This window comes from Carcharodon carcharias, chromosome 2, assembly GCF_017639515.1.
Source record: "Carcharodon carcharias isolate sCarCar2 chromosome 2, sCarCar2.pri, whole genome shotgun sequence".
NCBI classification, from domain to species: domain Eukaryota; kingdom Metazoa; phylum Chordata; class Chondrichthyes; order Lamniformes; family Lamnidae; genus Carcharodon; species Carcharodon carcharias.
In genome coordinates this window covers 188165179-188185467 of record NC_054468.1, presented here as the reverse complement: position 1 = coordinate 188185467, position 20289 = coordinate 188165179, and the positions used below count along the sequence as shown (strand labels likewise).

The 20289-nt window shown below is 44.8% G+C and overlaps 1 protein-coding gene across 1 annotated transcript in view; it reads left to right on the top strand.

Moving 5' to 3' along the window:
- ush2a (Usher syndrome 2A (autosomal recessive, mild)) overlaps positions 1-20289 on the top strand; it is a 1196697-nt gene that overhangs the window by 665826 nt on the left and 510582 nt on the right. The window contains exon 36 of the mRNA XM_041207243.1: positions 6797-6963. Coding sequence (XP_041063177.1) covers positions 6797-6963 — 167 coding nt within the window. The remainder of the gene's footprint in view (positions 1-6796; positions 6964-20289) is intronic.

Below are 20289 nucleotides of genomic sequence, written 5' to 3'. Positions count from 1 at the left end.
CACGCCACACAAGTGCTAGATAATGCGTATCGTCAACAGCATAGGATCTTACCATCTCCCCTTGATATTCAATGGCATTATCATCATTGAATCTCCCACTACCAACATCCTGGGGGTCAACGTTAGCCAGAAGCCAACTTGACCAGCTATATAAATGTTGCGACTACAAGAGCAGATAGAAGGCAGGGAATTCTTTGGTGAGTAAATATCCTCCTGACTTCCCAAAGCCTGTCCACCATTTATAAGGCACAAGTCAGAAGTCGACTTGCCTGAATGAGTGTGCCTCCAACAACAATCAAGAATTTCGATACCATCCAGGACAAAGCAGCCCACTTGATTGATGTTCCATCCACCACCATAAACATTTACTCTCTCCTCTCAAAGCTCTCTCTGCCTTCTCTGAGCTCATCTTGTCCATGGGACCCATCTCCTGTTTCCTCAACCCTATTCTCACTAAACTTCCAATGATTCAACTGACCCTCCTTGGCCATCATGTTAGCCGATATTCTAAATGGTTCTCTCTTTTCACGTGTTGTTCCCCTCTCCTTTAAATCTGCCAGTATCACCCACCTCCTCAAAAAAAAATCCTTAACCCGTACCATCCTTGCAAACTACTATCCCATCTTCAACCTGCATTTCCTCTCCAAAGTCCTTGAACACGTTGTTGCATCCCAAATCCTTTCTCACTTTTCCAGAAATTTCATGTTTGAATCCATCCAGTCAGGTTCCTGCACCTGCCACAGTAACAGAACAGCTCACCAATATCCCAAATGACATCCTATGCGACTATGACAAAGGTAAACATTCCTTCCTTGCCCTTCTCAACCTGACTGCAGCATTTGACACAGTTGGCCACACCATCCTCCTCAACGCTTATCCATTGTTATGCAGTTGGATGGAACTGCTTATACCTGGTTCCATTCTTATAGATCTAATTGTAGCCGGAGAATCACTTGCCAATGGCTCCTCTTCCTGCTCTAGCACCGTAACCTCTGGGGTCCCCCAAGGTCTTATGCTTGGCCACCTCCTGCTTCTCATTTACAAGCTTCCCTCAACTACATTAGCCAAAGGCACAGTGTTAATTTTCACATGTACGTTGACAACACCAACCCCAACTTTACACCACCTTTCTCAACTCCTCGTCTGTTGCTAATCCTGACTGCTTAAACTTCATCCAGTATTGGAAATTTCCTTTGATTAAATATTGGGAAGACTGAAGCATTATTTTCAGTCCCTGCTCAAAACACAGTTCCCTAGCCACTGATCCATTCCTCTCCCTGGCAACAGCCAGTGATTAAGCTCAGTCTATTCACAACCTCGGTCTCACATTTGATCACTAGATGAGCTTCTGATCTCATATTCATGCCATCACTAAGACTATCTATTTCCACCCCTGTAACATCAATCGACTTCACCCCTGTCTCAGTTCCATCTGCTGCTGAAACCTTCATCCATGCCTTTGTTACCCCAAGACTCAACTATTTCAATGTGCTTCTGGCTTATCTGCCACATTCTACCCTCCGTAAACTTGATGTCATCCAGATTTCTGCCTCCTGTGTCTTAAACCACACAAAGTCCTGTTCTGCCTCTGCTTGGTGGCCTACATTTGACTGCCAGTCAAATATGCCTTGATTTTAAAATTCTCATCCTTGTTTTCAAGTCCCTCCAGTGTCTACCCCCTCCGTATCTCTGTAATTTCCTCCAGCCCCCCCAACCCTCCAAGATACCTGCACTCCTCTAATTCTGGCCTCTTGTGCATCCTTGATTTTGATTGCTCCGCCATTGGTGGTAGCACCTTCAGTTGTCTAGGCCCCAAGCTCTGAAATACTTTCCCTACACCTCTCCACCTCTCTACCTCACTGTGATCCTTTAATACTCTTCTTAAAAACTATCTCTTTGACCAAGCTTTTGATCATCTGATATAATCCTCCTTTTTATGGCTCAGGGTCATGCTTCATTTTATAATGCTCCTGTGAAGCACCTTGGGATCTTTCATTACATAAAAGGTGCTATATAAATGCAAGTTGTTGTTGTAGTAAATTCATTCTCACTTGTGCTCTGGCCTGAATGCTATCACAGGAAGCAGAGTTTGGGATCCCAAATTTCAAAATCATCGGAGTTAAAGTATGACACTTTACATTGCTGTTTCTGACCATATTCTTCTTAACATTTCTTTATTTATTTGGTAAAATTCGCCACTCATAAACTTCTCACCTGTGGAACCCCTTCACCCTTCAAATGTGTGACATCATTCCATTGTTCCATACTGTATAAAAAAACCGTTCTCTTCAAATTAAAGTTACTGAAAGCCATTGTGAACAACATAGCTGAACAAGGATTTTAACATCTTACCAGATGCACTATACTTACTACTGACGATTTTACAAATCATGATATATTTTACCAGCTGAACAAAGTAATAGAATTATGAATGAAATTCTATTCTCTCTGACAAATGTCTAATAGTGACAATGGGAAACCTAAAGGGAGTTCTCTCTATACAAAATAACTCCACTTTTTTTTAAAAAGTTGGCATTCAGATAAACTGATCTGCATTTTCCTCTGAAGTATCATCTATTTAGAGGCATTAAGTGGAGTTGAATGGGTTCTTAGAAGCTACAAGTTCAAAACCATGGTAAAAATTCTGCACCTGAATTATCCTCTCAAAAAATGTCTTAATGTCCACCAGAGCCCAATCTGCTTCATGAACAAGGTCAAGGGTGCATGGCCAACTCTCTGACTTGCCATCCAATCTTTGATTCAAACTCACCCAAAATCATCACTGCCTCAATATATGAGGCAGCAGGAGCTGCGCAAAGGTATTGATGAGGCAGAAACAACATTGGGGAGGCTATTTTATGTGTTGCTACTAAAAGTCGGTGTTATTGTGACTACATAGTGATCTCTTCAGGACGTTGCAGTCTCGGTTAGAACTTCTGCTACAATTTTCACTCTGCTCTGCACAGAGTAGCATGTGGCATGAGGGTATAATTCCTAATGGAAATGACTATTCTTATGCAGTGAGGATGAGCAGGGCAATGATGAGATGCAAGAGGCTAAATTAGAAGCTTTTAGATTCTGGCTTCACAGAAAATGACTCTTTCCTATATGCCCACCTGGATCCACAGACAAAGAAGGTAATTACTTAGGTTTTTCTGACTGTCAGTGTCTCAGAAAGCCGTGCTTCCCCTGGAGGTTGTTGGAGAAATAAGTCAACTGATGCCTGAAAATCTGCAGCCCATCTCCACCACTGTCTGTAGCTGTCACGGCCTTGCATTTCTTTTCCTTTGGATTCTTCCAGGCAGCATTCCAGGAAGGTACTCATCACTGCATCTTTTTACCTCAAGAGAAATAGAATCAAGAAGTGAGGAAGTGATGTTTCAGTTGTACAGAACCTTGCTCATACTCCATCTGGAGTTCTGCATTCAACTTTGAGCACCAATCTTCAGGAAAGATATATTGGCCTTGGGAGCTATACAAAGAAGATTTTGCAGAATTATGTCAGGGTTCCTCAGTTTGAAGTTATGAGGACAAGTTGCATAAATGGCCCTTGTATCTGCTTGAATTTATATGGTTGAGGAGTGATATAATCAGGATATTTAAATGATTAAGGGATTCAATAGGATAGGTACAGAGAAACTACTTCCTCTCTTTGTGGGCTCCCACTCCATGACTCAAGCACAAAAATCAGAGCCAACACAATGCTGCACTGTCAGAGATGCCTTCTCTCAGATCAGATGTTAAACTGAGGTCCTGTCTGTCCTTTCAGGAGATGTGAAAGATCTCATGGCATTATTTCAAAGAAGAGCAGGGGAGGTAATCTGGTGCCTTGGCCAGTATTTTTTCTTCAGTCAGCATCAAAAAGATAGATTATCTGGCCATTATTGCATTGCACTTTGTGGGAGCCTGATGTGTGCAAATTGGCTGTTTTGTTTCCTACGTTACAATAGTGACTAGACTTCAAAAGTACTTCATTGGATGCAAAGTGCTTTGGAAAGTCCTGCGGTTATAAAAGGCATGATATAAATGCAAGTCTTTCCTTCCTTGCTTTCTGGTGGGGAATCCAAAACAAAAGGACATAACCTTAAGGTAGAGGACACCATTTAGGAAGCACATTTTCACACAAAGGATAGTGGAACTCTGTAATTCACTTTCCCTAAAAGGTTCTAAATGCTGAAATGTTTAAATTATTAAGACTTAGGTTGATATAAATAAAAACAGAAAAAGCTGAAAATACTCAGGCAGCATCTTTGGGGAGTGAAGCAGAGGATTCGTTTTACTAGCCCTCTGTAGTTGAGCTGGGAGGTGAGGGGGCCCCTAAAATGGCATGGGAATGTGGGGGTGGTGTGCCTGTCATTTTCCTGCCACAATACCATCATGCCAGCTGCAGAGAAGGTGGTGGATGGCCCTCTTGCCCAGAGGTCATTTGAGCCACTTAAGAGCCATTTAAGGCCCTCTTCCTGCTGACGCTGGCATTTTACCAGATGGGCCCTTCGCTGCTTGAGGAGACTGCCTGGTGAACCCTGGCAGCCTCCCAGTAAGTTTGGCAGTGGGGTCCTCCTATTCAGGCACTTTGAGGCCCATAGAGGAGCTCTCCAGTGGCAGTGGCCACCCTCATGACAAAGGTGTTGCCTGCCCTCACCAGCCCCTTCCCCAAACTTCACCAGAACCTGCCTGACTGGCCCTGGCACCCCTAGACCACACTTGTCTGGTTTGAGAGCATTGTCCGTCCATTGCGTCCTCTTCTTCTAGTTGCAGTCCCAGCAGTGACCACCGCTTCTAGTAGTGCTGCTAAAGTTGCTGAGTTGCCAGTCTTTGATTGGCCAACAGCTCTTGGGTGTGGATGACCATCTTTAATAGGGATAGCCACCCTGTGGCAGTCAGTTAATTGGCTGCCAGTGGTAAGATGCAGCCCGGGTTCTGCAGGTCACCAAATCAGGCCCATCAGCAGGATCCCCATTGTGTTGACTAAATGTAGTCCAAAGGTAATTGGCATAATTTAATGCCCCCTCCTGTGGTGAATTTGGTGGCAAGGAAGCAGTTAATTGGACAGGAGGGTGGCAGGTGTGGACCCCGCCACCTTCCTGCCTCTGGTTCGGTTGCGTGGGATGGAAAGGCTCATGGATAGCTTTCCAGCTCTGCTGCCAGTTGAGGCTTTTTAAGCAGGCAATTAATGCCAACGTAAGTGCCTCATCCCATTGCTACTGGTAATTACCCAGTGGCAGGTGGGGGACTCACCATGCAGGAAGCCCTAAAAACAACCCCTGTTGGAGTTGTTTGTGGGTTTCCAGAAGGGGTAGGGGCCCCTCATTCAAAAACACTCAGTACTGGACCAAGTAACCTGGCATCAGGAGAGGGACAGGCAGCTGAATGCCAACCCCCGACCTTGCTGACGACCCCCTTCCCGATGACGCCCGCTCTGCAATCCCTCTCCCACCATCACTCACTCACCTGTGCCCTGAGTCGCTTGGTGATCCTGGGCCTTGGGTGGATGCATTACCTGCAGTAACCATCATTTCCCCAGTGGCGCAGCTGAGCAGTGAAGAGCTGTTGGCCTCTGATTGGCCAGCAGCTCTTGGCGGGCAAGACTTCTAACCTTGGGTTCCTTGATCCCATAGAAGGCACGTCACTGCCCTATGCACTTGATCCATTAGTGGTCCATCCAAAAAGAGGTGACACTGGGCTCTCACTGGCTCTCCAGCCTGCAGGCATCCCCCATCACTTACATTAAATTCTGCCCAATGTTTCAGTTTGATGACCTTAAAAGGTCACAGCCCGAAACATTAATTCTGCTTCTCTCTCCACAGATGCTGCCTGAGTATTCCCAGCTTTTTCAGGTTTTTATTTCAGGATTCATAATATTCCGCTTTTGTACCGAAGCTGATGGATTTTTGTTAGGTAGGGCTGTCAAAGGATATGAAACAATGAAGTTGAGATACAGGCCAACAATGATCTAATCGAATGGAGAAGGGCTGAATGACCCCGTCTGCATTGCAGATGAGAATCCTAGGAGAATATTGCACTGGGTTGGCAGTGGAATCACATTGCCAGTCAGTGTTTTCCTCCACTGCCAGCCCATCAATGGGAGGGGAAGCCAGATCACAGTATCCTTTGATCTCACAATAATGAGTACACTAAGGAACACAATATACAAATTGATCAGCCTGACTGCTATCACCCTTCGGCTCAGTAGCAGCATTCTACCTCTGAGTCAGAGGTTGTGGGTTTGTCCCACCCCAGAAAATTAAGCACAAGACTTTCACAGAGTCTTTCCTCTGCCTGCTCAGGTGGGCGCGAAAGATCCCATGGCCAAGGTAAAGCAGGGAAGTTCACCCTTGTGACCTGGCTAATATTTATCCCTTAACCAATATCCTAATATGGATTGTCCATTGCTGTTTTGGAGACCTTTCTGTGTGCAAATTGGCTGTCACATTTCCTACATTTCAACAATGACTACACTTCAAAAATACTTAATTGGAAAATGCTTTATGATGCCCTGAGGTTGTGAAAGCTGCTGCATAAATGCAAGCTCTTTCTTTACCTCATTATAATTAAACTTACCTTAAACCTCTCTAAAAATATTAGAATATTAAAAATAAAGCACCCATTTAAGCACCTTAAATACAGTACATGGGATAGAAATGTACTTTTTCTCTTGAGTTGTTTCTGGAATATGAATGCGATCAATCTTTATTTATTTGTAAAATTGTTGCACTTGGCGATTTAACTTACTAGGACTATTCTATTGTACTTAATGTTCTTATATATATCATATAAATTCAAGTATTTCTTTTAGGTAAAAGCTCGAACCCTGGAATCTAGACCAGTGGGATGTGTTTCACTTGCTGTCATTGTTGAAGACCCCAGGTCAGTCCAAGTGAAATGGACAGCTCCAAGTACACCAAATGGACTTTTGAAATATTCAGTTATTTTCACCGGGCTATTTTATGCAGAACAAGGTAAGTTGATCAAACTGGACAAAATTTGTCTTCTTGCGAGTCTTGTTACAAAAATTGGGCAACAAACAGTTCGTCACTGGTTAATAAATGTAAATTATTAAAAGCACCAACGGCACCTTTATGTTTTTCCTATAGTGTACATAGTTCTGCAGACCTGATAAATAGGGAGCCAGGGAAGAAGGAGCATAGGAGCATATTATCGAGGAACTTGGCAAGGCCTGGAATGTGGAGATCTTGCCAATCATAACATCAGGGCCTCACAATATTATTGTTGGGTCACTTTCTTTCCAGCAGCCAACCAAATGGATGGTTTAACTGGTGGACAAGCATGAAAACTAGTGGCAGGAGTCCATCAGCCAGAGACCCATGAGGATTGTCCCTGGCACTCAGAATCAGGAGGAGATTTGGACCCAGAGGAGGCTGGAAATTACAGCCTGAGTGAGGAGCAGAAGGCAGGCAGTGGGGCATGTTTGGGAACAGTTGTCTGGATCAGGGGAGGGATTTGTCCATGATTGGTGGGGTGGGAGAATAGTTTAATTCAAGGGAGGCCCAAGGCTTCCTTGTGAGGCTTAAAGAGCAGTGCTTCTCCCCCAGTGGGTCACAGGAAAACCTAAAGCATATTTTTTAAGCCATCTGGGTCTCTTCCAGCCCAAGATTTGGCTTCTGGCAATTACGTTTTGCCAAAGTGGGTGCCAATATTCCCCACCTCCCCTCAATTCCCCTCACCAGTACTCTGGTGAAAATTGCAAATCAGTCCTTACAGACATCAGGAGGTCTGACCTACATATTTAAAAGAGAACCCTGCTTCTTTCTTATAGGTGTTGGTGTACGCGGTAAGCTTATTAGGCCTGGAGGAAACACTCCTGCTCCTTCTGGCCAACATGTAATGCAATAAATGAACTTACCTTATTGAAATAGCCCCTGAACCTCCTTTTACTTGCTAGGATTTTTGAGCCTGAGGAAACCTGGGCTCCATGTATTAAAAATAAAAATTCTGTTAAAATGGAGGCACACACTTTCCGTAAAAGCTTCTATTGATCAAACCGCCTCCTGAAAGTGGATTGGATGCCCACACGCCCGATCTGCCTTCATTAAAACAAGTTGAGGCCAGATTTGAGACTAAAAACATTTTTGTTTCCTGCACAACCCCCAACCCACCTCTCTTTGGTTCCCCACAATGGTCCCTAGATTGTTTGTGTTAAGAGGTATCAAATTATAACTGAGAAGAGCAACAGGCCATGCTAAATAGAAGAGATGTGAGGATAGATGAATATCTTTTGGATTGATAACCATAAAAATTCAATAGTTATTTATACTACAATTTCCCTCAGGTTGAATGGATGGCTAGAAACATGATAGAATATTCATGGGTGTGCGGAAGAAACAGGCAAAAATTTATGATCCCGGTCATGAACTGAGGGTGTATTTATGCAAGTTTAGAGTCGGCAGAAAATAAAATGGTTCAGGTGCTTTGTAGATTCCTCTGCAAACCTCACTCTCTGCCTTCCCAATTTACTTTTCACACAAAAATCTATTCATTGTCTTGGTGTTTCTCCCAGAATATTATTTTTGTGATTTTGTTTTTGTTATTAAGTGGTTAAAAGTGATCAACTGTGGGTGTACCTACACCACATGCACTGCAGCAGTTCAAGAAAGGTGGGTCACCACCACCTTCTCTAGTGCAATTAGGGATGGGCAATAAATGCTGGCCCAGCCAGTGATGCCCGCATCCCGTGAAATAATAATAAAAATGTATTTGAGCTTCTGTATACAAGAAATCAATTGCAAGCATTACTACTGGCGTGGGTGCAAGTTCCACAAATAGGGGGAAGCATTTCTGTAGCCCTTCTATTTGTGTTCAGTATGAGAAATTTTAGGTTGATATACCAAGTTGATGTAAATCTGTTGCATCATTTCTGTTCTTGGCATGAAGATGGAGAACAGAGCCAAGAACTAACAACTCTTGCAGTACTTTCTTTGTCATACTGTGGACTAATAGTCCAACCACATCTCTGTTCATTTTTTCAAGACCACACTCTACAAGTTAGTAAGTTGCTCTCACATAGATTTATTATCAGCAAAGCTTTGAATTCTTGGAATGCAGTCGTATGATACAGCTTTTCATTCTTACCTACCAATCAGGGCTACAATCTTGAGCAGATATAGACTTCGCAGGACATTGTTTTTGGTGACAGTTATGGCCAGGTTTTCCTTAGAGTTTCGAATCTTATACCAGGTTTACACCTGCGATTTCAACATGTGTTTGCCTAAGCATAGATCAGATGTAGTTACCAAACCAAAGAACTGAAGACAAGAGCCATAAAATGAATGAGCAACATCATCATTGCCCTATCTCAATTATGTTTGATCTGTGCAACATTAGAAACAGTGCAAAGTTTATGTGGCTGCTGTTTAACTCTGCTTACATCTGCCTGGAGTGACTCCAGTTACCCATATTCACATACTGCATGGAACATGGAACATCATTGTCCCTGTGCTGCTGGGATCAAGGACATTTTGTTCATGGAAAACAATCAGGCAAGGTTGGTTATAGGAAATCTGGATGATTTGATTGCCTTTGGCATTTAGGGAGAAATTTTGCAGAACACTGCCTGAAGAGATTAAATAGAATGATTATAGTCCATAGTAGACTGTGGAAGGAGTGCTCTTGAATGATTTTATTTTGCTCCATATATTCTTATATTCCTAGAGCAATTGGTAGCCAGTTCCCAATAGAGTGGATTAAAATGCAATAAGGTCTGAAAACGAACACAGGGATTGCAATGCATGATTGCCTAAAACCTTGAACAAAAGGAACTTTCTGGCAATATCCGAGAGGCTGGCACCTTGTTATCTCTGAAGAGATGCTAACTACCCCTGTGGCTGCAGTGATCAAATTGAAAGGGAATTATACAAAGGTCATCTACATTTCCTAAGCCAGGCCTGGCCAATGGAGACTACCAGTCTGCTAGGACAAAGGACCCTGCTACCTCGTTTGTAATTCGTAATGGTTAAAACATTAACAATGTCAAGAATCCTGTCAAAGGAATATACATCCTTTGTCAAAGCCAAAGTGGACAGTTGGGAGTCATGTGACATGACCCCCAGCTGGAGGAACCTGTAACACTGTCATTCTGTATTTCCATTCAGTCTGCCGTCTTTCATCTAGCAAGCAGAAGCTCAGAACAAGGGCTTGGTGCAGGTGGATGCCTGCTCCTTTCCACAACCCCCCCCCCCCCCCCACCCCCTACCCCCACCAACTACAATGTTTCTACTGGATCTTCTGAATTTCTGTACTCGTGCCTACAAGACTGATTCATTTCTACATGCCTATCCCATTGTGGAAGTCATCTGTGTTGGAAAAATGAATTATCTAGCATCAGTCATCACCCTGTTGACTTCTGTGAAAGAATACACCTTTGGACTTTGATTCTAGACCCTGGACCAATGTGAAACAATAATTCTTTATTCTGTGGTCTTTGTCCTGTAAATCTTATTTTTTCTATTTCCCCCCCCCCCTTTTACTGTAGGAGTGAAAAAGGAGGCTACATTGTGCCGCTCTTCTCGTGTTTGAGTGTGTGCAAATAAACTAACACTCCGAGTTTACCCAATTTTGAGTTGGCTGTGAATAAAATTTGAATCACACCAAAAATGAGAGATTAGGAAATACGCCATCGCTTATAAAGGGTGAAATCAAAATCAAAACACCTTTTTGTTTACAGATGGGTGGCGAGAGGAGAAATCAGGACTGTTCAAATTCATCCCCCTCCTGTCTGTAACAATACTTAGACAAGGTACATTCTTGCTGCAGGAGGTGTTGAAACTGGTGACAAAAGAATATCTAAGCAAGAATTTTCTGGCTGGCGGGGGGCCGGATCGGGAGCGGGCGCAGACCTGATCATCACCCGTGATCGGGTCCGCACTGCCATTTTACACGGGCGGGCCAATTAAGGCCCACCCAGCATGAATTACGGCTCCTGAGGACAGCGAGAGTGGGCGGGGGGTGGCGGGATGGCAATGACTGCCGGGTCCAATGGCGACCCGGCGGCCTGTTTAAAAAAGTTGCTGCAACCTTTCCAAGGCTGCGAATCATGGCTTCTGGAAGGGCTCCCCAGAGTGCTGCTGCTGAGCAGGCCAGGCAGGAGGGTAGGGCAGGGGGGCACTGTGCCCCTCGTTTTTCAGATGATTTCCTTGCCGGCCTCCTCGAGGAGGTGGCAGCACGGCAGGAGGTCCTGGTACCCCAGGACGGGAGGAGGAGGTCCCCCCAACATGACCAAACATACCTGGGAGGAGGTGGCGGAGGTGGTGAACACCCATGATGAAGTGTGGCGCACGTGGATCCAGTATCACAAGCGCTTCAATGACCTGTTGCGCTCGGCAAGGGTACGTGCCATGTTGGCATTGGTCACTTAACCCAGTAGGTTGGCTTTACCCCCCTGGTGTCCCCCCCCACCAAGTCTGAGTGCAGTGACTGCATTGAGTCATTGACAGCATGTGTCCTTCGCTGGGTGGGCCAGCAGATATTGCCCATGCCGAGGTCACCCTGATCCAATGTCCTTGTTCTTCCTTTCAGCATCAGCGGAGCAGGGCCGGAAGGAGGAGCAGTAGGGGCCCCTTCTCACACCTGAGGGACCTGAAGCAGTGAGCCTCATGGCCAAACGCCATGCGTCCTCCATGGAGAGAGTGACGACTCTTGTGGAGGGGATGTGTTGGGAGCAGAAAGCCCTCACATCGGCATTTACCTCAGCTGGTCATTGCCAATGTGGGAGATGGTCTGGGCACAAAGTTTCCCAGCTTGGTGCCCATCCATCTATGGTGAGCAGGGAGGTCCGAAGCAATCTCACGTCGGCGCAGCAGCTGCCTGTTGTCTCTGCGGGCTCCCTTCAGGGCACTCCGGATGAGGGCGGCAGCTCCTCCGCCCCTCTGCCAGTGACCATTGCATCTGATGAGGCTGCAACAACTGGGGAGATGGCAGCTGTGGAACTGGCAGCCCCCTCCCAGGCGGGGCCAGCACCAAGGTCATCGAGGCCAACAGGACAGCAGGGTCAGCAGGCCATCTCAGATGTCACTCCCAGTGAGGGGTCAGCGCCAAGACGTAGCACCCGAAAACGTAAACATAAGACACCTTAGACACACCATGGGTTTATCACTGGTGCTTTTGTTGGCCCGCAATGAGGTCTTTATGAATTGGTGTGATTTTTAACACCTTTGTCATTTTGTTTCATTGTTTCTTTGTTTGTAATATTAAATTCAGACACGTCACCATGGTTGAGGGTGCCTCTTTTCTCCTGCAGATGGATGGTTTCCAAAAATGTAGTGAGTGTTTTGTGGGACATTCAGCTTTATTAATAAGGACCTTAGTTAATGTTAATGTTACTAACCAAGCAGATTTTGCATTTGGGTATCGAGTACGGAGCCCACAGCACAAGCTTGTCCTGGAGGTCCATATATGGTGTGCTAACTGAAGGTTAATTAGATTAAAGCCTCCTGGGTGTCCCTGCCTCCCTGGAGTATGCCTGGGTCAGCATCTACCCCCTCAGCATTTCCCTGTGCGTACTCATCCTCGGATTCACTGCTGGAGTCATCGTGTGCAGCCGCAGCCATTGCGTCCACGTCTTCATCATCCAAAGCGTCTCCCAAGTGCACCTTGAGAAGACCAATGGCTCTCTCCACCTCAGCCCTTGTGGAGGCTTGGCTCCTACTGTACCACTGCTCAGCTTCTGTTCTTGGATGGCGGAGAGGTGCCGTTAGCCACCTTCTGAGGGGATAGCCTTTGTCACCCAGCAGCCAACCATCCAGCTGAGCTAGAGTACTGAAGGGCCCCGGTAACTGGGAGTGTCTGAGGATGTAGGCGTCATGGGCGCTGCCTGGGTACCTTGTACAGATTTATAGAATCAGCATCCTGTGATCACACACTATCTGATCATTCATGGAGTGGAAGCCTTACTTGTTGACGAAGACACCGGACTCACCTGCTAGCGCCTTGATGGCCTCATGTGTGCTGTCTCTTGCATCCTGGACGCGGGGGAAGCCAGCAATGGCCACAAAGCATCTGGCTCGCTTGGTCCCAACAGTCGTGGATAAAGGTCAATGCATGCCTGAACAGTGTGTCTGTAACCAGCTTGACACAAGTGTGGACAGCTGATTGGGAGTCACCGCAAAGATCACCCACCAACCCCTGGAAGGAGCCAGAGGCATGGAAGTTGAGGGCAGCTGTGACCTTTAAAACCACTGGCATGGGGCGTCCACCCACACAGTTAGTGGAGATCTCAGGCCCAATCATCTGACAGATATAGTTGACTGTCTCCCTTGAGAGATGAAGCCTACTCCGGCACTGCACTTCAGACATGTTGAGGTAGCTGCTTCGCCGCCTGTAAACCCTGGCAGCAAGATAGTGGCGTCTTCTGCGGCCCCTTCCGCCTTGGACTACCTCTTGGCCCTGCACCCCTTGCACCTGACCTCTCAAAGGTGACCCACCTGGAGGCTGAATGTGCACACCTGGCCTCCTCTCCCTTCTAGACCTCACTTCCTCCTCAGAGGAGGTGCCTCCAGTGGAGAGCTCAGCTCCCATCCCCAGGCTAAGGGAAGGCTTCCCGAAACCTGCCGTCCCAAAAAGGATTCCTCACTGCAGAGTGCTAACCTGATGGTTGTGAGTCCAGACCAAGCAGCTGGTATGTGTTTTGAAGTATTGCAGATCATACAGGCAAGTAACAGTAACTTTGAAAAATCAATATCTGACAGAGCACACTCACGACCCCACTGAGTCCTCTTAGCCCGCCCATAGATGAGATTTATGAAAATGTGCTCTACCTGCTTGCCCGTACGCCAACCAGAAGATTGCAGGGGCACCAAAAAATCGCCGTTGATGGTGCTTCAAGGGCCTTAAGTGGCTGGCTAATTAAAGGCGGGCGCGCATTGGAGATCAACGTGCGCCCACCCAACGAAATATCGTGATGGTGCGTGGTGACATCGAGACGCATCATTTTATGTGCGTGTATGCGGGGCCCTCCTCCGCACGCCAATGGGAAAATTCTGCCCACAGAATTGTTACAGCACAGAGGAGGGCATTCAGCCCATCGTGTTTGCACTGGCTTTCTGCAGGAGCAATTTACCTCATGCCACACCCCCGGCTTCTTCCCATAACCCTGCACATTCTTCCTTTCCAGATAACAATCCAATTCCCTCTTGAATGCCTTGATTGACCTTGCCTCCACCACACTTTCAGGCTGTGTATTCCAGATCCTAACCAACTGCTGTGTGAAAAAGTCTTTCTTCAAGATGCCATTGCTTCTTTTGCCAATCATCTCAAATCTGAGCAGTTTTGTTCTCGATCCTTCCACCAATGGGAACATTTTTTTCCCTATTTACTCTGCCCAAATCCCTTAAGATTTTGAATACCTCTGTCAAATCTCTCAAATCTCTTCCCCAAGGAAGACAGTCCCAATTTCTCCAGTCTGGAAGAAATATAAAAATGGCATGGCAGGGTAGAGAGCATGCACCAAGGTTCTCAGATAAAGCTTCAAGATAAGGCCTTGGTGCAGACGTTGGTCAGGAAGAGATCCACAGGGCATGAGGAAGACCTCCAGAAAAATTCAGAAGGCTCAGAAATCAGTGTGACCAGGTATCTGCCACAGTCAATGCCAGGAGTGTAGCCCTCAGGAAGTGGCTGCAATGCCAGAAAAAGTTCAATAACCTCATATGAGTGGTCAAGGTCAGCGAATGTATTTTCAAATGCTTTATGAAGTAAAATCTTATCTGGCATGCTCAGGGAATGGGTGATGCCAGTTAATCAAAAATGTCAGTTAACAGGGACTTACATTACTCAAGACACAAGACAAGATACTGCTCTGTCTTTGAGGGGCTGAGGGGAGAGGGGAAGCAGCTTGGCAGCTAAGGGCCCCATCACAGCAGGGCATCACAGTAAAAACACCATAACTGAAGATCAAGCTGGCACCAAAACAGACACCACAACCTTCAGACCAGATTTTCAAACGATAATCGAGCTGCTCGTTTCACTGACAGTTGCTCCAAGCCATATGTATATATTTATTCAGGCAGAGCAACCGAAATTGTCCCAATAATTCAATAATTTCAATGTAAAGCCTAAGAACAGCTTCTGCAGATTTACAATCTACTGTAATTATTATTTTTTTTTAAAAACACATTACCTGAACACTGAATGTGACTGGCTTTTTAAAAATTGAGCTGTCAGAAATTCAGGTTACTAGAGAATTCTAGTTGATAGAGTGCCGGATAACACAAAGTTTACTGTACTTAAGAATGGCCTCACTAGCCTCACACAAGGTTCAATTCACTATACCCTCTTCACTCACCTATCAATATTCTCTATCAACCATTATTTACATTTCACATTCACACCACATCTCACCCTCACAGACTTAGTTTTGGTGAAAGCCCCCCCCCCCCCGCAGCCACATCCCTCTGCTTGCACACACTGCCAGCTATTCAATTATAATAGGCACATCACACAAAACGAATGCACCACATTCACTGATATACTTCCCTGATTTTTGCATGGCAAGGTGGCCTAAAACTGGAGGCAGCAACACCTAGCAGGTGGGGGATGGACATGACACAAGTCCTCAGCCTATGGAGGAGATGGCGCTCACTATCATTGAAACAACCATGACTGAGGCAGCATTTTGGTAAAGAAAGCATCTCTGTAGCACACTAATAATGAGCACTATGGAGCCAAATTTCATAGCCAATAAATTTTCAATTTTTTCCCACAGGTTAGTGGTGTTCAATTGCAATGCACCAGTCAAAGTGATGCAGACAGCACTCAAGCTTTGTGTTTCCTGCTCAGCTACATGATTGTGGGATGCAGCCCTGTGCTAAAAAGGCTGCCGAGCTGTACACTCAAAAGGGGGCCTTGAGGCTAGCACCAATTAAAACTAGCCTACGCTTCTTAAAGGGAGGTGTGCTCTGGCTGCAGCAGGTGCTAGAAATGAGTGAGAGAACTTTCTCAGCAGGAGGGGACCAGAGCAGTGGAGCAGCAGGCCAGAGGGAGAAAAAAGAAAGACTTGCATTTTTATAGTACCTTTCATAACTACAGGAAGTCCCAATGGGCTTTCCAGTCAATGAAGTATCTTTGTAGTCACTCTTGTGTGTAGGAACACAGCAGCCAATTTGCACATAGCACGCTTTCATAAACAGCAATGTGATTATGACCAGACAATCTGTTTTTGTGATGTTGATTGAAGAGTAAATATTGCTGCCAGGATAGTGAGAATTCACCGATATGGTGGTCTCAGTGTGGTAACACAGCTACTGCACACTCAGGAAATGATACCCTTTGTGGTTCTGGTGCATTTCCCCCATGGAGACGCGGCACTGCAAAGCCACGTGCATGCACCCAATGACTCCCTGCACATTGAGAATTACTATCCTGGTAATGTCACCTGCCTACATGTCCTGGTTCTGTCTGCCTACAGAGAAGACATTGAAGTCCCCCCTCCTTGTGTACAAGGCCTTGGTGCCATCCTGCATACAGCAATGCTCGGGCAACTGAGAAATGTTGGTGATGCTGCCAGCTGCAAGCTGGAAGGATTCGCTGGTGTAGAAATTGAGGATAACAGTGACACTGACAGCCACTTGGCAGTCAGTGCTCTGCTCTGAAGCTGTAGGTTCAATTTGAGAAGGCGGCACAGTTCTGTGACCACCTCCTTTGTGAATCATAGCTGCCTCATACACTGCTCCTATTGAAGTGAAGGTAGGAGAAGTGTTCACTGAAGACCATAAGTGAATATGATCGTCTGTTGAGAGCCCTCCTCCTTCTCCATTTGTGAACAGCTTCTCCTCTTTGCCCAAGGGAACTGCAACTATAGCCCCCATTACCGAGAGTATTGAGCGGAATTTTACAGTCCCGTCATGGGGGGGGGAGGCGTGGGGTGGGGGCGTAAAATGTGGCAAGTGTTCAAAAGTCCATTGACTTCGGCGGGACCGTAAAGTCCTGTCAGCATAAAATTCTGCACCAAGTTTTTGTTCAGAGGCCTTTCGGATCCATACCATTCATTCCAATGGTCTAGCACGACACCCTTCTGACTGAAATAATTTGCTCAAACAAGCTACACAGTTCTTCCCCTAGCAGCAAAAGAAAGTCAAAAGCCCTTCACCTAAAAGTTGCATGGTTATCCTTTTAAATGGTCCTAGTGGGTGACAGGGAAGGATCCCTTCTGCAGCTGAACACATGTGCAGCTGTGTGCATTTAAGACGTTTAAGAGCTGTGCATTAGTAGGTCCAAAATGGCAGGCTGTGTGCCAAATTAGCTGTAGATGCTGACTGATGTCATGATCTGCCCACTCTACATGCTTCCAGTGTACACTTGGGACACTCGCATTATCACCTTCCCTAACATGATGATCAGCACAATGCACTGGAGGTTGTCAGGAGTAGCTCCCCAGCCATATTTTCCTCTCCAAATTCCCATTGCACTGAAACCAGTGATGTAAATTTTGTGGCTAAAGAGTTTCCTTTGAAAGTTGATATGCCTTTTTCAGAAATAAACGCATTGAACTAAGATGAAATTCCAAATGTTGTTCTCCTGCTCTTTTTTGGAAGATTCTCTCTTCCCTCCTTACTGCTCTTCTGAAGGAATTGGCTGTTTTCTGAGTATGCTTCCACGGGTATTAGGTGCCATGTGATGTTTCTCTTAAGTGACTATTCTTTATGTGAAAGCTTTGATGTGGGGTGTTCCTTGCTTAACTGACAAAAGGAGCCATTAGAACTGGGCTACTCCCGTAATCACCCAAAATCCAAATATGTATTTCTGGCAAATATGATTGTAGTGTTTGGGAATTCTGGCTATCTTCCTCTCCATAATCCCTTAATACAATAAAATGGTAACATTACCTAAGGCTAAGGATATCAAACTAAAAATGTTAGTTCATTACACATAGTAACGATACTGTTGATTAGTGTTCTTAGAGCGAAAAGTTTTATTAGATTTTGATAGAAATTTTATTGTAATTTACTAATAGTTAAGGCTTCATACACTTCATTAAACAATGTCACAAAAGTCAACACATGATAATTCCACTAATGCTGGCCCCGAATTTGCAATCAGTAGCAACAAACAATGCTCACTATTCATCATGCTTACAGATTCTCACACTCTTTTAGTTGGCGTTTTCACAGCAACTTGCGGTCATCAGGATTCTGATACAGTATGGTACCCTCTACAGGGAATTTGGGACTTGTGTGGGCTGGGCCAACAGCAGGGTGAATTTTCAACCAATCAGATTGAAGAATCCTTACTGAACCATGCAGAGCCTAAACTGGGAAATGCCAGTTAAAATATTTAGTACACTATAAAATCATGGGCAGAAAGTGAAATAAAGAGAGGGAAAAATATGGGTTTAAGAGAGAAAGAGACAGAAAGAATTAGAAAATAAAATTATTTTAATTATTTAAAAATCTCTAACAATGACTAAAATCTGAAGGAATGTAAAGTTATAAAATTGAATTTTCAGTGCCAGAGATTTTGTTTGGTAGAAATTAAGACTCACTGCACCATTAAAATTAAACCATGTTTGAATGGGCTCGCCCTAACGTTTTGTGGCATGTTTAATTGATATGTAGTGGGTAAGCACATCAACTTTACACCCTTCATGTATTTGAATGGTGAATCTGTCTGTGAATACCAGTGCAGTGAATCTTGTGGAGAAGCAGGGCAAATCAGACAGCAAATTCCTGATTTCTACATTTAACTGCACATGTATGGATGCCAAAGGTTGCCGCCCAATTTATTTCATGATTACAGTGAGTGCTGATAATCTCACTGTTATTTACTACAAAATCTGGGCCAATATTTTTATGACTGGAAGCACTGGAAGATTAAATGTGTAACCATTAACAAATACAGCTAGATAAGGTAAATTGTGAAATCAGGATGCACATTAAAATGGTATCATTAACAGTTACAAAATGAACAGTTGCTTGATAGTACAGAACTTGAATATTGTTGAAAAGAGAGACATGTTGCCAAAGCTTTTCACCTTCCATTCATCAGGACATACACAAGAGTGCCAAATTTTGAGCGATCACAACAATATATACTACAGGAGAAGAGTGCTGATTGGTTGGCAAGTCAATTCTGATTTGCTATGATTCCAGCTGATGTTACTGATGGACAAGCCAGATCCCAGGATGGAACCCTGCTTTATATATCCTAACTTTTATTTTTTGTTTAGAAATATGGAGGGCAGCTACTGAACAGAGTCACAAGAGTCAGCTGATGAACTTTTAACAAATGAATAAAACATATATTAAACAAGAAAAGATAACTATATTACAATACTCCTTCACCCACACCTATACCTTTACATACATATTCAGATTCATAAGGCTAACACAAGTTATAAAAGCTATCTTATACTCTAATGTTCACAGTAAGTACACAGTCCATGTAAATCAATAGGTGACCGGTGGTCAGACAGACCACACTCTGAAACCAAGTGAAAGAAGTCACCCCAAACAGCCGCTATGGATCTCCCATTAACTCCCCTCAGACGCTTGTCACACTGTGAGACAACCGCTTTCACTGAACTCCGCCTTCCACACAAGGGTTTCCAATCTCCACTCTCGAAGAACTGCTTTGGAATCTTCTCCCAAACAATGCTTCTTTCAGATGCCTTCCACAAGGGTCCACCTCCAGGGTTTCAAACTCTCCTTCCAATGTTCCTTTCCCCTGGATCGCCACTTGCATTCAAGCTTTGCCTTCCATGCACTGTCTCTTAGATACTCAGCCATACCAACAGGGCACCACTACTTCACATGCCTATAGTAAAGAGTCAACAAACTTTGCCTGTCTCCCCGAATCTTCTGGCTTCTCATAAACCTATTTTGCTTTAAGTATACACCCTGCAGCTTTCTTTCTTTAAGCCTGGGGCATTCCTCTGCTCCTCACTCTTAACTTCACTTTTCGGGACCTTTTCCAGATTCCTGTTCCTCTCCTTTGAATAGAAGGTCTCCTTGGGACCCCTCCTTTCTGTCTCACTCCTTGGCTTTGGGACCTTCCGGTTCTTTTGGGAAATCTACTTTTTCTGCAGTTCCCTCTGCAGTGTCCAGCTTCTTCTTGCTCTTGATTTCAACTGAACTGAAACTACTTTTCTGTTTTTATCTGTCTCTGTGGGTCCCTCCATCTGGACTCCTTTTGCTAGGCAACAGCACAGTTTTTCTACCTTATGTTTGTTTTAGCTTCCTTTCAAGAGTCATAAATCCTCATTAGAAAACAGGCATCTTTTAAAGTGAAACCAAAACTCAAGTTCTCTTCTTTCTTAACTAACCAATACAGAAACATAAATTAAAT